This window comes from Amphiura filiformis, chromosome 20, assembly GCF_039555335.1.
Source record: "Amphiura filiformis chromosome 20, Afil_fr2py, whole genome shotgun sequence".
NCBI classification, from domain to species: domain Eukaryota; kingdom Metazoa; phylum Echinodermata; class Ophiuroidea; order Amphilepidida; family Amphiuridae; genus Amphiura; species Amphiura filiformis.
The window spans coordinates 9,309,641-9,322,428 of record NC_092647.1 but is presented as its reverse complement, the minus strand read 5'-3'; the positions used below and the strand labels follow the sequence as shown (position 1 = coordinate 9,322,428).

The 12,788-nt window shown below is 37.7% G+C and overlaps 1 protein-coding gene across 1 annotated transcript in view; it reads left to right on the top strand.

The window, feature by feature from the left end:
• Positions 1-12,788, top strand: part of LOC140143035 (uncharacterized) — a 131,812-nt gene that overhangs the window by 48,768 nt on the left and 70,256 nt on the right. Inside the window, exons 19-23 of the mRNA XM_072165077.1 lie at positions 790-906; positions 4,930-5,040; positions 9,671-9,913; positions 10,449-10,664; positions 11,845-12,002. Coding sequence (XP_072021178.1) covers positions 790-906; positions 4,930-5,040; positions 9,671-9,913; positions 10,449-10,664; positions 11,845-12,002 — 845 coding nt within the window. The remainder of the gene's footprint in view (positions 1-789; positions 907-4,929; positions 5,041-9,670; positions 9,914-10,448; positions 10,665-11,844; positions 12,003-12,788) is intronic.

Genomic DNA, 12,788 nt, shown 5'->3' with positions numbered 1-12,788 from the left:
AAGACATAGTGGGCCTGCCTGGCGGAAAGATCTGTATGTTTTGGTCAAGCCATTTTCCAACAACCCGGTTATGAATATAGCACTTTTCAGACAAGTTTTTGGCAAATGTGCTCTCCGACAAACAATTGCAGAGTGACAGTTTTGACATTGTCTCATAAATATAAAGTGTTGCATATGTTTTGAATAACATCTTCTTTTGAGACTTGAAACCATAGTAGACCAAAGAATGATGAAAGTTTACAACCCAATATAATATAAGATAAATTTTAAGCGGCTTTATCCACTCATTGGGTCTGTACCCAGCAATGGCCAAATGAATTCTGACCATCACTCATTGGATTTGTCTATATACACGGAACTGAAACTTAATGATTTAAACAAAGATTTTGAATGTTACATCACTGGAAAGTTGACATTCTGCAGAAATTTCACTAAGAGATTAGATGGTGCTGTTTGATTTTCTGCTGATTAGAACCTCACACTGTTTCAGCAGACATTCATTTTGCTCAGAAATCTGGGAAATTTTAACCAAAAATACAGAGTTTATCCCAAGATAATTGAATTTCCCAATTTTTGAAAAATTCAGAAAACCATGGTTCCATTTAACTGGCAGAACTAACTTATTCCTGACCAATTTATATAGTGGTGGCAACAGATATAAAAAAAAAACACTCAATTTTAGGCCATATTACCTGTAGGAGTTAAACCGTGGAACAGCTTGGGAAAATCTTAGTTCCCCAAAGGTTTCCATATGCAAAACAACTATTGTCTTTTATCTTATATGTTCAGATCGAGTTGGTGATTCTATCCAGGGTCAGGCTTGGATTGGAGGCAGTGATCTAAGTGCTGAAGGAGGATGGGAATGGTCTGATAGTATGCCATTTAGATATATCAACTGGGATGCAGGTAGGTCTTGGGTTCCAATCTTGTTGATTATTTTTGGTGTGTGTGTATTGGAGGTAGTGATCTAAGTGCTGAAGGTGTGTGAGAATGGTTGATAGTGTGTCATTTAGATATATCAACTGGGATGCAGGTAGGTCTTGTGTTCCAATCCTGTTGATTATTTTGATGTGTGGATTGGAGGAAGTGACCAAAGTGCTGAAGAGGTCTGGGTGCCATTTAAATATTTTAATAACTAAGTTGCAAGTCAGCTTAGTCAGTCCAGTTTAGTCAGCTTAGTAAGTTCAGCTTAGTTCAATTTATTGGTTAAAACAATAATGTGTGATTTGCATAAAGAATAGATTCCTACTTAAATGTTAGTTTTCACTGATCACATTTTCCGTTTTGAATTTTGAGGCAAACAAATGAGGTAAAATGAAAAAAATTGTGATTTCATTCCAGTGCCTACAAAGTGTATATTAGCTCGGCGATCTTTTTTCATGTTTTTTTTCATGGAGCATCACACAGCTGGGATGTACAAACAAGATGTAAGATGAGTAGTGATATGCACACAGGCTGACATTCACAAGACATTAGCAAGCACTTGGTTGGTGAACTCGGAATAAAACCGAAGATCTCTGGTTTTAATATAAAAGCTTAAATGTTACTCTAATTAAAGCACTTCAGGCTTAGTCTTTTACATGGTATTTTAGTACACCATTGGGTTTTAAAATCAAGTAGAAATGCTGTGGAGCAAATCACACATTATGGCTTAATTAAAGGCCCACTCAGTGATTTGCTCATCAGGATGATTGTAAAAATCATCAAAATATAGGTTTTGGGACCTTTGTCATTGTCATAGATGTGCCATTCTTAGTCAGTGGGAGTGGTCTAGTTCGTAGACACATAATCTGATTGGATAATCGAATGATTTTGGGTGCTGTCTATCAGGCCGTAGACGACCCCACATCATCATGCGTGTTGATAACGCATAACACGCTTGTAGAGGTGAGCGTATGTATCGCGTTGTATGCGTGAGACGAAAAGCGGAATACTCGTGAGGCGCTAGCAGTACGCTGTAATAAAAGACATGAAGCTGTAAACAACTTTCGTTCATTTTAGAAAAAGGGGAGTTTTTATAACGGTTTTATCGTAGTGCGCCGGCATCCACTACTCAAAATATTGGACCTGCCTGTCATCTATCACACGGTAGAGGATAGTAAAAACAAAAATTCCCATTGTTTATTCTCTAAATATAGCCTACTAGTAAGACGAAATAAGGCATTTTTCATGAATCTGTAATTTTTATACTGACAGTATATAAATTAGCTACATGTATTTGAATGGGGTTCAACTCAATCAATCAACTTCATCAATACTGCTGTTTTCTTTGGTTTTGTTTGCCAAATTTTGCATTTCAAAAATACCAAATGACAATTTGAATGACCTATCCTTCACTTTTAAGCAATTTATAAACAATTTTAATTTTTTTACATGTGTGCTGGGATCACTGAATGGGTCTTGTAAGTTATACAGATGATTTAAACACATCAGTCATATGCAGACCTCTTTCACACAATACGTTACCTCAGGCGCAGAGAAGATATCTTACACTTCCCACAATGCATTTCTTCTATTTCAGTTTTCTGTACTGATTTTCTATCTAGGGACTGTAGTGACAAAAAGAAACTCAATGAACAGAGCATCAGATCTTGCAACACTTGTTTATTTTGTGACTATCAATCCATATTTAACCAGTCTATTCTCAAAATGCAAAAAGGGAGTATAATTTGATGAAATGAGGTTGATATAGCGTGTTGTAAAGGCATTCTGGCAAGGATATATGGTCGAATCCAACGAAAAGTGTACACGGCATGTTCAGGGCCATAACTTAAAAGTATTAATCAATTGCCATTCGTTTTTGTATTGTGTTTATTCACCTTGATCATGCGCTTCGCGCCATATATAATAAGACCCCCTTCTGTGAAAAACTTAGACACAGAGACCCCAAAACATGCTATTTTTACCAATTTTTTCAAAATATTTCTTAAAGACGGACATCTTTATTATTGTGTTTAGCTGCCAGAAATTCTAAATGGCACAAGGGTAAGTTTGGTAAAAAATAAAAGCTGTGCCATTTCCACAAAGTGAGAGAATAGTAAACAATAGTTAAGCAATAGGTGCAGGGTAATACACTCTTTATTTCTACCAAGTTTCAATAGCCTGCGTTTAAATATTTCTGAGATTTCAACAATAAAAGCAAGTATTCGTAGGTAAATTTCGGTAACCGAATGTTACCTACGAATACAATTTGACATCATGACAGTATTGTGAAACACCGCCATTCATGCCAATGCCCATATTGGTACATAACAAAGGCCTGTATGTTTGCTATCAAATCATATGTCAATGAAAGTTGCGAATTCACAAACATGCCCACCATGCAAAACTGAATACGGTTTAATTGGTGAAAAATATGTACTGAAATAGACGGCGGTCTGCTCATTTGAAAGAAAAATCAGATTCAAAGAAGATTAGAAGGGGATAAATACTTGGATTTGTCAACTGTCATGTGTGCTTCATTTTAAATGTTTACCGACCTTCTGGTTTCTGAGTAATTTGTGTCCAAATTGATTTATTCGAAGGTAACTTTTGACGTTTTCGCTAAGGTTACCTACGAATACCATGGAAAAACGACTGTTCTCATTGTCTCATGATCTAGACAACACATTGATGGACCCTGATATAAAGCTAATTGTAGTTGCCCTCAAACGAAAGGCCACAAGACGTAACTGACTCCAAGATGGACTTCACATGTCTGCAATAACGGTTTTAAGCGATTTGTGTGCAATTAAGCAAATTAAAGTCACTTTAGTGCCTTTGTTTCTTACTTCAATCCTCTTTCAACCGCTGTGAACCGACATTATTAATACATGATAGGGTCTTAAGTATCAATAAACACATAAAAGAAAATAATACATTCAAAGTGCTTTATAAAATGAAGTTTTGATTGCGATATCCACCAAAAGTCTAATTCTTACCTACAAATACTGAAATGTTACTTACGAATACAGCATAATACATGACATGTGTAATGAAGTGTCTCTACCAATGGAAATTAATTGTCAAACACTTTAAGCGGTACCCCAGGACACTATTATTACCCATATACGGATTCATTCAACAATTATTTATTATGTAAAATTGCTGACTAACTACTTGTATATCAAAATGAAGTGGTCAAAATCTTGCTAAAAGCATCAACATTTTTTGATCTAAGGTAATAGCATTTATTCATTTGGACATACCATCTGAAAGAGATCTAAAAACTACCATTTTATTAATTCATTACCATAATAGCAAAATTTAAACCTCTAAACTCAATATAGATATTGTTAAGTCGCTCATGTTACCCACGAATACCCGGGTTTCTTCACCTTTTCATTGTATAAAGCGTTATGTGTATGCGTATAATTCCTAATATTTTTGAAAACATATATCCTACTCGTTCTAATACAATGTGTAAATTGATTCATTCTCATTTGATAAATAAAATACAGAAACTGACATAAACTTCATTTTCAAAAATAAACTAGCATAAATTGACTAAGATCATATTGATCGCGTTATAAAAATAAAAACAAATATTTTCTGGTTGAGCTAGCATTTTCCTGACACCCTGTGGTCTATATTACACGAAAAAAGCGTTAATGGGAATATTCCATTTCTTTTAGGTTGATTAGTATTGCGATAGTGAAAGCATCCTAGTGGTATTCGTAGGTAACATTGGGTTTTGATATCACATTTACTATCACACGTCCTGGATTTATTTTTCAAGATTAGTAATGGCACTTTTGGTTCCTATAAGGCCAATATGTCATCAATCAATGGGCAAAAGGAAAAAAATTGTGGAGACATTTTTATTTCGGACTTTTATTTTTGGCCCGTGGACACTTTTGGTTGGATTCGACCATATATGCTGCCATGAAATTCATGCCTGACAAAGATTAATCTATGAATATTTTTATTATGTTTTATTGCCCTTTTCAGGGGAACCAAGTAATGGTGGAAGTGAACATTGTGCGCACATGCTGTTCATTAATGGCAAATGGAATGATTATGATTGCGATTCTCAAATGGGATACATATGCAAGAGAAGTTGTAAGTTTACCTATTCCAATACAAATACTACCAGTGAAAGCTAGAAAATAAAATATTTGCAAAAGAGAAAATGAAATGATTATGATTGAGACTCTGTCAGTTAAATATTTAAGATTTTAGCCAAGGATTGATACATACAAATTTTTCTCAATCAGAAGTGTCTGAAGTAATTGTGCAAGACAATTATTTGAGGCCCAGACCATAAATTGTGTGCAATTTGGTGCTTTATGTACTATTAATATTTGTGGTTTACATTAACTGTTTGTATCATGTGAATTATTTGCAACCAATCATGTTTGTGTGTCTCTCATGGAGTATGTACCTCCAGATTATTTTGTTATGGGCCTGGCAAAATGTATGCTAAGCACTACATGCCTTTGAAGTGCTCAAACTTAAAGAAGCAAATTCATCCTGGAACCAATTGCCCCAATCGACCGTAGACATCAAAACGACTGAACTCTTTAGGCAAGCTATTTTGGAAGTTAACCAGACCTCGGCGACAAACAGAAGTAAACATTAATATCACAAACTCTCGTCAGCCCTGTGTTACACTTCCACAAGGAGGTCTACAGTGAGAATTTCAAGGTAAATTATCATTCAATTTCAGGCCCTAGTCGATAAATGCCAGAAGTACATTAAGTGGCCTGCATGAGCAACTAATTATGATGGTGGACAAAAATGTGATTATTAGTGCAAAAATGGGACCCAGATTGCAGTATACACTTGAATGGGTCCAAAGCATTATCCTCATCCACAACATCATCTTTCTTTAGCCAAGGACTGTATACAGTCTCTACGGTGTTGTCACTAGTGTTATATGGAATTTTGGAACCCTGCAGAACTAAAACTAGTTCTGCCAACATTATGGCCCTTTTTGTGGTGGATGGGCACATTTCAGATCACATACTGTTTCAGTGCTGAGTCAGTAGACATCTCTGATTGTGTCACCGCAAAGTGGACCAACTTGACGGCATATCTGTTTCTATTAATTTGCTTATTAAAATTAATATAAAATAAGGTGTATGTACCAAGGAAGGTACATACACCTTATGTCGGGTAAGCATCATTAATTGCATGACTGCTCATATCCATAAGTACCAGACTTGAGTCCTGTTTATCAGGGACAGTCTGTGTAGCTCAGTGGTAAGAGCGCTCGCCCGACAAGCGAGAGGTCTGGGGTTCGAGTCCGCTTTTGGCAGGTATGTCCGAGTTTTTACTCTGGCATATCTGCCTTTGCATGTAATGTTTCCATTTGTAAATTCATGTTTAATTGTGCTAGTGTGTGATGCGTAATTCTTCTTTCCCCTGTATATTGATATATTAAGAATACGATTAAGCATCATTAATTTGATCTCGTATGCGCTAGTTTGTAATGTTTGAATGTTTCCATGTTCCAGTGTATGATGCGTAGGCCTCTTCCCTTGTTTGCATGATTATATTAGGCGGCGGGTAAGCATCATTAATTGATCTCGTACACTGGTATGTAATGTGTTGTTTGTACTGTTTACCCGCATGACTGCTCATATCCATAAGTACCAGACTTGAGTCCTGTTTATCAGGGACAGTCTGTGTAGCTCAGTGGTAAGAGCGCTCGCCCGACAAGCGAGAGGTCTGGGGTTCGAGTCCCCTTTTGCAGGCAGGTATGTCCGGAGTTTTTACTCTGGCATATCTGCCTTTGCATGTAATGTTTCCATTTGTAAATTCATGTTTAATTGTGCTAGTGTGCGATGCGTAATTCTTCTTTCCCCTGTCTATTGATATATTAAGAATACGATTAAGCATCATTAATTTGATCTCGATGCGCTAGTTTGTAATGTTTGAATGTTTCCATGTTCCAGTGTATGATGCGTAGGCCTCTTCCCTTGTTTGCATGATTATATTAGGTCGGCGGGTAAGCATCATTAATTGATCTCGATACACTGGTATGTAATGTGTTGTTTGTACTGTTTACCCCGCATGACTGCTCATATCCATAAGTACCAGACTTGAGTCCTGTTTATCAGGGACAGTCTGTGTAGCTCAGTGGTAAGAGCGCTCGCCCGACAAGCGAGAGGTCTGGGGTTCGAGTCCCGCACAGGCAGGTATGTCCGGAGTTTTTACTCTGGCATATCTGCCTTTGCATGTAATGTTTCCATTTGTAAATTCATGTTTAATTGTGCTAGTGTGTGATGCGTAATTCTTCTTTCCCCTGTATATTGATATATTAAGAATACGATTAAGCATCATTAATTTGATCTCGTGCGCTAGTTTGTAATGTTTGAATGTTTCCATGTTCCAGTGTATGATGCGTAGGCCTCTTCCCTTGTTTGTTACCAAGGAAGGTTTTTTTGTGTACACATATATCCATCTTCAGATCTTCACCAAAATAACCAAATGCAATAAAAAACATTTATATTTACCATATCTTTTAGTTTAGTTGGAAGGGGGCTATGGTGCTAAAATGCTAGAGTGAACAATTATAGCCCATGAGGAGTGACACAAGAACGTATAGGCACCTAGGCACTATAAAAGACAACTACATGGGCCAATCAGTGGTTCACCACAGCTTAGGAACAATAAGGGTGAAGGCGTACAGTAAAACATCAGGCACATGAAATAAGATGCTTATGCACTCTGCTCTTGAAGGATGGTGCACAATTGTCAGATATGTCTCTGACTACTCCATCTGGTAGGCTATTTCAAATGTGAACTACAATGTGGATGAAGGTCCTGCCAGTAGATATGGTTCTAGAAACTGACTGTGAGAGCATAGCAAGGCATGGACAAGCTCGAGAGTTGGTAGCTCTTCTGACTACAAATGGCTTTGGTAGCAGTGCCTTCAGGTCTGGTGGGCACAAGCGGGCACAAGCTAGTGTGCATTTTGTAGAGGACTGTTGCTGCAGCTACTCGACGTCTTTGATGGAGAGATGTGAAGAGTTTCAACTGACTCTCGGCATAGGAATTGAAAATTCAACTATCCTTGAATTTTAGATTTTTTGATGAGTGAGGGAACATTATTCATTTGAAGAAATGAAGGCCTCAAGGAAGAACAGATGATTAATAATTGTGTTTTCAACTGATTGAGTGTCCCAGGTTAAAGAAGAAATAAAGCAAAAAACAAAAGAAATCCAAACTTCCAAATGGTCCGAGAGCAAAGGGTAGTTATCGGAGGTGAATGTTCGGACTGGGTCAGTGTCAAATCTGGCGTTCCGCAAGGCACTGTACTCGGTCCACTCTTATTCTTGATGTATATCAATGACCTTCCTGACGATATAACCTCCCACTGTACGATTATTCGCAGACGATTGCGTAATCTACAGAACCATCTCTGGTGACTGTGACGCTGACCTTCTACAGACTGACCTTGACTGACTTACAGTGTGGGAGTATACTTGGCAAATGAAATTTAACCAAGAAAAAGTTTTGTTCTGAAAGTTACAAACTCACGCAACCCAAAAGCTCATACACATTAAATAACACTACCCTGCAGGAGACGAACTCACACACATACCTCGGGGTAGAATTGTCAAATGACCTAAAATGGAGTAAGCACATAGACCATATGACTGCAAAAGGAAACAGGTCATTGGGGTTCATTAAAAGAAATTTACGTTCATGCACACAAGACATTAAAGATCTGGCATACCGCTCACTAGTTAGGCCATCACTTGAATATTGCTCAGCGGTCTGGGACCCGTATACCACAGAACTCATACATCAGGTGGAGGCAGTTCAATGGAGAGCATCCCGTTTTGTAAAAAAAATGACTACGACAGATACAGCAGTGTCACCACCATGATCCAACAACTACAATGGAGAACACTAGCCAGAAGAAGAAACATCAACCGTCTAGCCACATTCCAAAAATCGCTACAGGGTTACCTTTCCATACCAGTGCGAACACTACTGCGCCCGGTAGGCCTACAGCGCTCCACCAGGAGATCTCATTCACAATCATTCATTGAACTTCAACCAACAAAAGATTGCTACAAGTATTCATTTATTCCAAGAACCGTCATAGACTGGAACAATCTACCACAAGAAATAAGCAATATCCAAGAACCCTAAGTATTCAAAAACCAGCTCAACGGATCATTTCACCATTTAAAGAAGAACTAGCGCACACCATACCCGATTCGTCTTTCACCAGGGGTGTTGAGTCGTAACCAACTAGAACTAGAACTAAAAGAAATCCTGTGATGCTGGCCCTTTTGGTGACCATTGATAGAATGAGGGCATAATATAGGCAATGTCAGTCCCCGTTTCCAGTTTAGTTCTGGTGCCGAGTTGAATTCCTGCTTTCGCCCTTTGTAGAGGAGGTCTCTTTTTGTCAGAGATAATAGGTGTTTGGTGGTTATTTTGATGAACTTAAATACTATATCCAGATAAGCATATTTTGCAACTATTATAGTAATGAAATTGTTATAGTAATAAAACTGTTATAGTGATGAAAAATACATTATAGAGTTATTTGTAAAGCACCTTTAAAATTCACCGAAGTGCTGCGTAAGACAAATAAGCATGGAAAATGAAACAATAAAGCTAATTTAAACCTGGACTCCCTGATGGTTAGTTCATTCCATTCCTGTGGTGCCAGAGACAGTTGTGGAACGAATCTCATTTTGACTTGTTCTGTTTTTTTAATTCCCAGCCTACCTTTCTAAGAATTTCTATGTTTACACCCTTGCCAAGATTGATGGCTATGATAACGCCATCCTTGGTGATATGTGGCCTCAAGACTGCGCCAAACAATGTGTCTCCACTACATCATTTACATGCCGATCTTTTGACTATGATCGTATTAACCGTGTATGTTATCTTAGCAACATCAATGCGGACACAGTTGGTTTGTTACCTACACAGGATACGTACCCATTTGATTACTATGAAAGAGGTAAGTCCAATGGACGCTCAAAATGAAGGTCATGTGACTTGTTTAGACATAGATTATTATAACTGCATAGGCTAGATGTAATGTTTCGGGGAAATTATCAGAAATATAATTATTTTACCAACACCTCTGTTATATTGTATCCACAGACAAGAAAATATACAAACCATCTTTCAACAGGCAAAGTCCCTGTGCTTTGTATGCTGTGATTTCTTGCATATTCATTGTTTCTAACAAATCGTTCGATTCTAACAATCACGTCAGTGTTGCACTGTGTGTCTTTACGTTTCAGCAAAAGATCATAAGAATATGCGGTATGTGCATAGCAGTTTCTTTTCTCGCACTTCTTGGAATGATTGGCCCTCATTAACGGGTGATACTGGGACTTGTTGGTGGATAGTATGTACATTTGTGGTTACATTGCTATGACAACAATGAGCATGTATTTTGTGCTACTAATAAAACTGATACTTTTAACCAGCTCTGAAAAAATAATACCAAAATTTAATGGTGTATGTATTGTTATATTTTGTATCAGACATGAGTGTAACAACAGCCCCACCGCCCACTCCACTGCCTCCTACCTATGGATGCACAGGTGATTGGAGACCCTATAATGGCTATTGCTACAAACATATGGACTTCTATGAAGAGTTTGCTGATGCAAGGAAAAGGTGCCAAGACCAAGGGGCAGAACTTGCCTCAGTTTGGGATGCTAATGAAAATGGATTTATAGCGGCATTGACAAATGAAGGTGATGTTGTAAATAAAAAAGTACAAGTATGATGCTTTCCTTAAATATTAGCTATTTATGAAAAGGAACATTTCAGGATTGGGAGGGTGGGTTAGTGTAGTGGTCTTCTCACTCGCTTATCACCGCTGTGGCCGGGGTTCAATTCCCTGCGGTGCCACATGTGAGTTTGGTTGCTCGTCCTCTGGTTTTTCTCTGGGTGCTCCAATTTCCTCCTGCATCTAAAATCGGACCTCTTCCCATATACCTGTCTCGTCATATCTGGATGGCATCCCTTGAATTTAGTAGCCTCTGAGGTATCATTTTGTGGTATTATTTTGTGGTTGTGAAAAAAAACTAAGTTGTGAATATCTGTAAGCTTTAATAGGTCAGATAATTGGCTAATTTAGGATATTTGAACTTTTAATAGTGTGGTATGATTTTGGATATTTGAACTTTTAATAGTGTGGTATAATATTTCAGTTTACTTGAAGAATGTTGTAGGCTATATGATTTGTGGTCATCCATTTACAATTTAGGCTATGTCAGGGAATGCATAAGTAGTAAAGCTATGGAAGCTGATCACCCTAGCATTATGTATCATTATGCATCACATAGGCCTGAAACACTCAGTGCTGCGATTTACAGAGTGCATTGCACACAATGCTCACACTTTCAAGCACTATTGTCATTTGGTACATTCATCATTAGACTGTTTCAAGCCTGCTATACAAGAATTTTTTCAAATGTTGAAAAGGTATTTTATTTGTGATTTTATCATGTGCAATGATGTGAACTTAATTTTATTAAATACATGAAATTGACCAAGGTCCATCCAAGAATTCATAGAAAATGCTGTTTCATTCAAGAGAAATCGCTCAAAATTTCAATCATAACATGTAAGACTTGGAGCTAGTCTATTTAGAATTTGTCGTCAAGCTCATGGTCATTGACACTGGGAACGCATATTGTATGCATTGATTATTGCAAAGTTGGGATCCGGTCTACATGATCAGGCTCAGAACTCCAGCATCCCAATGCCAGCTGGTTCCCGTATGTGTGTTGTGATTCGAGGCAGGTTCTTTTCAGACTTCGTAGTGTGTGCAAGTTAGCTGGCCCACATTTCACAGTCAGAGCCTTGAATAGAGTACAAGAACTTGATTATACTTTCTTCAAATTGTTGCATGCATATTTTTCTATACAGCTTCCCCATTCTACCAGAAAATTTGGCTTGGTTTGAATGACATGGATCAAGAGATGTACTTTGAATGGAGTGATGGATCAGAGGTGACTTATACCAACTGGAATTACTATGAACCTAACAATGCTTTTGATGAAGACTGTGTGGAAGTCTATACGGAAGTAAGTATATCAAAACAACAAAGACTGTAGATGTCTTATTACTCACAGTGTAATTGTTATGGTTCAGTCATTGCATGTAAATTGTATGAAACTATGACTTAACTTGACACCACCCTTCCCCCAACAAAACCTGTGACATTACACTTTGTATTTAACATAACATTGTATGCATAAAAGTTGCCTGTTCCTTGATAAAATACAATATACTTCAAACATTTTCACGATCATGGTAACAGTGCTAACGCCGCAAATAGCCACGGAAACTTACAGTATACAAAATATTGCGAATATGACAAAAATCAAGTATATTTATTAAAAACCAACATATTGTGACCCGAAGGTCAAATTACATGTCAATGTACAGAGTAAAAGCATTCATTAAAATTGATATAAATATGAAAAAAGTATAATATAAAATAACATAAAATGGCAGACACAAGTAAATACGATAAAATCACACTATTATTGCACAATAAATAAATATAAAAGCTGAAATGGGCGTGCATGCAGGAAAACTCGAATAAACGGCGCCCTACTTGTTTAATGCATCAACAAAATAGGGGATGGGGCTGTTTTTGAAGCGAGATGTTCTGAAACGCAGCTGCGAGTAGTGGTGCGCATTGCGGAGATTGCGAGCATGACTCGCCTGTCTGGTAGGGGGAAGAAGATCATTGGTACGCGATGAGTTGGCAAGTCCTTCGGCAAACCTGCGGCAATGGTTCTCTCTCCTATCAAACAGGGACTCAAGCTCGCAAGTCCGCAAGGCCTCAGCATAGGAGGTGAAAT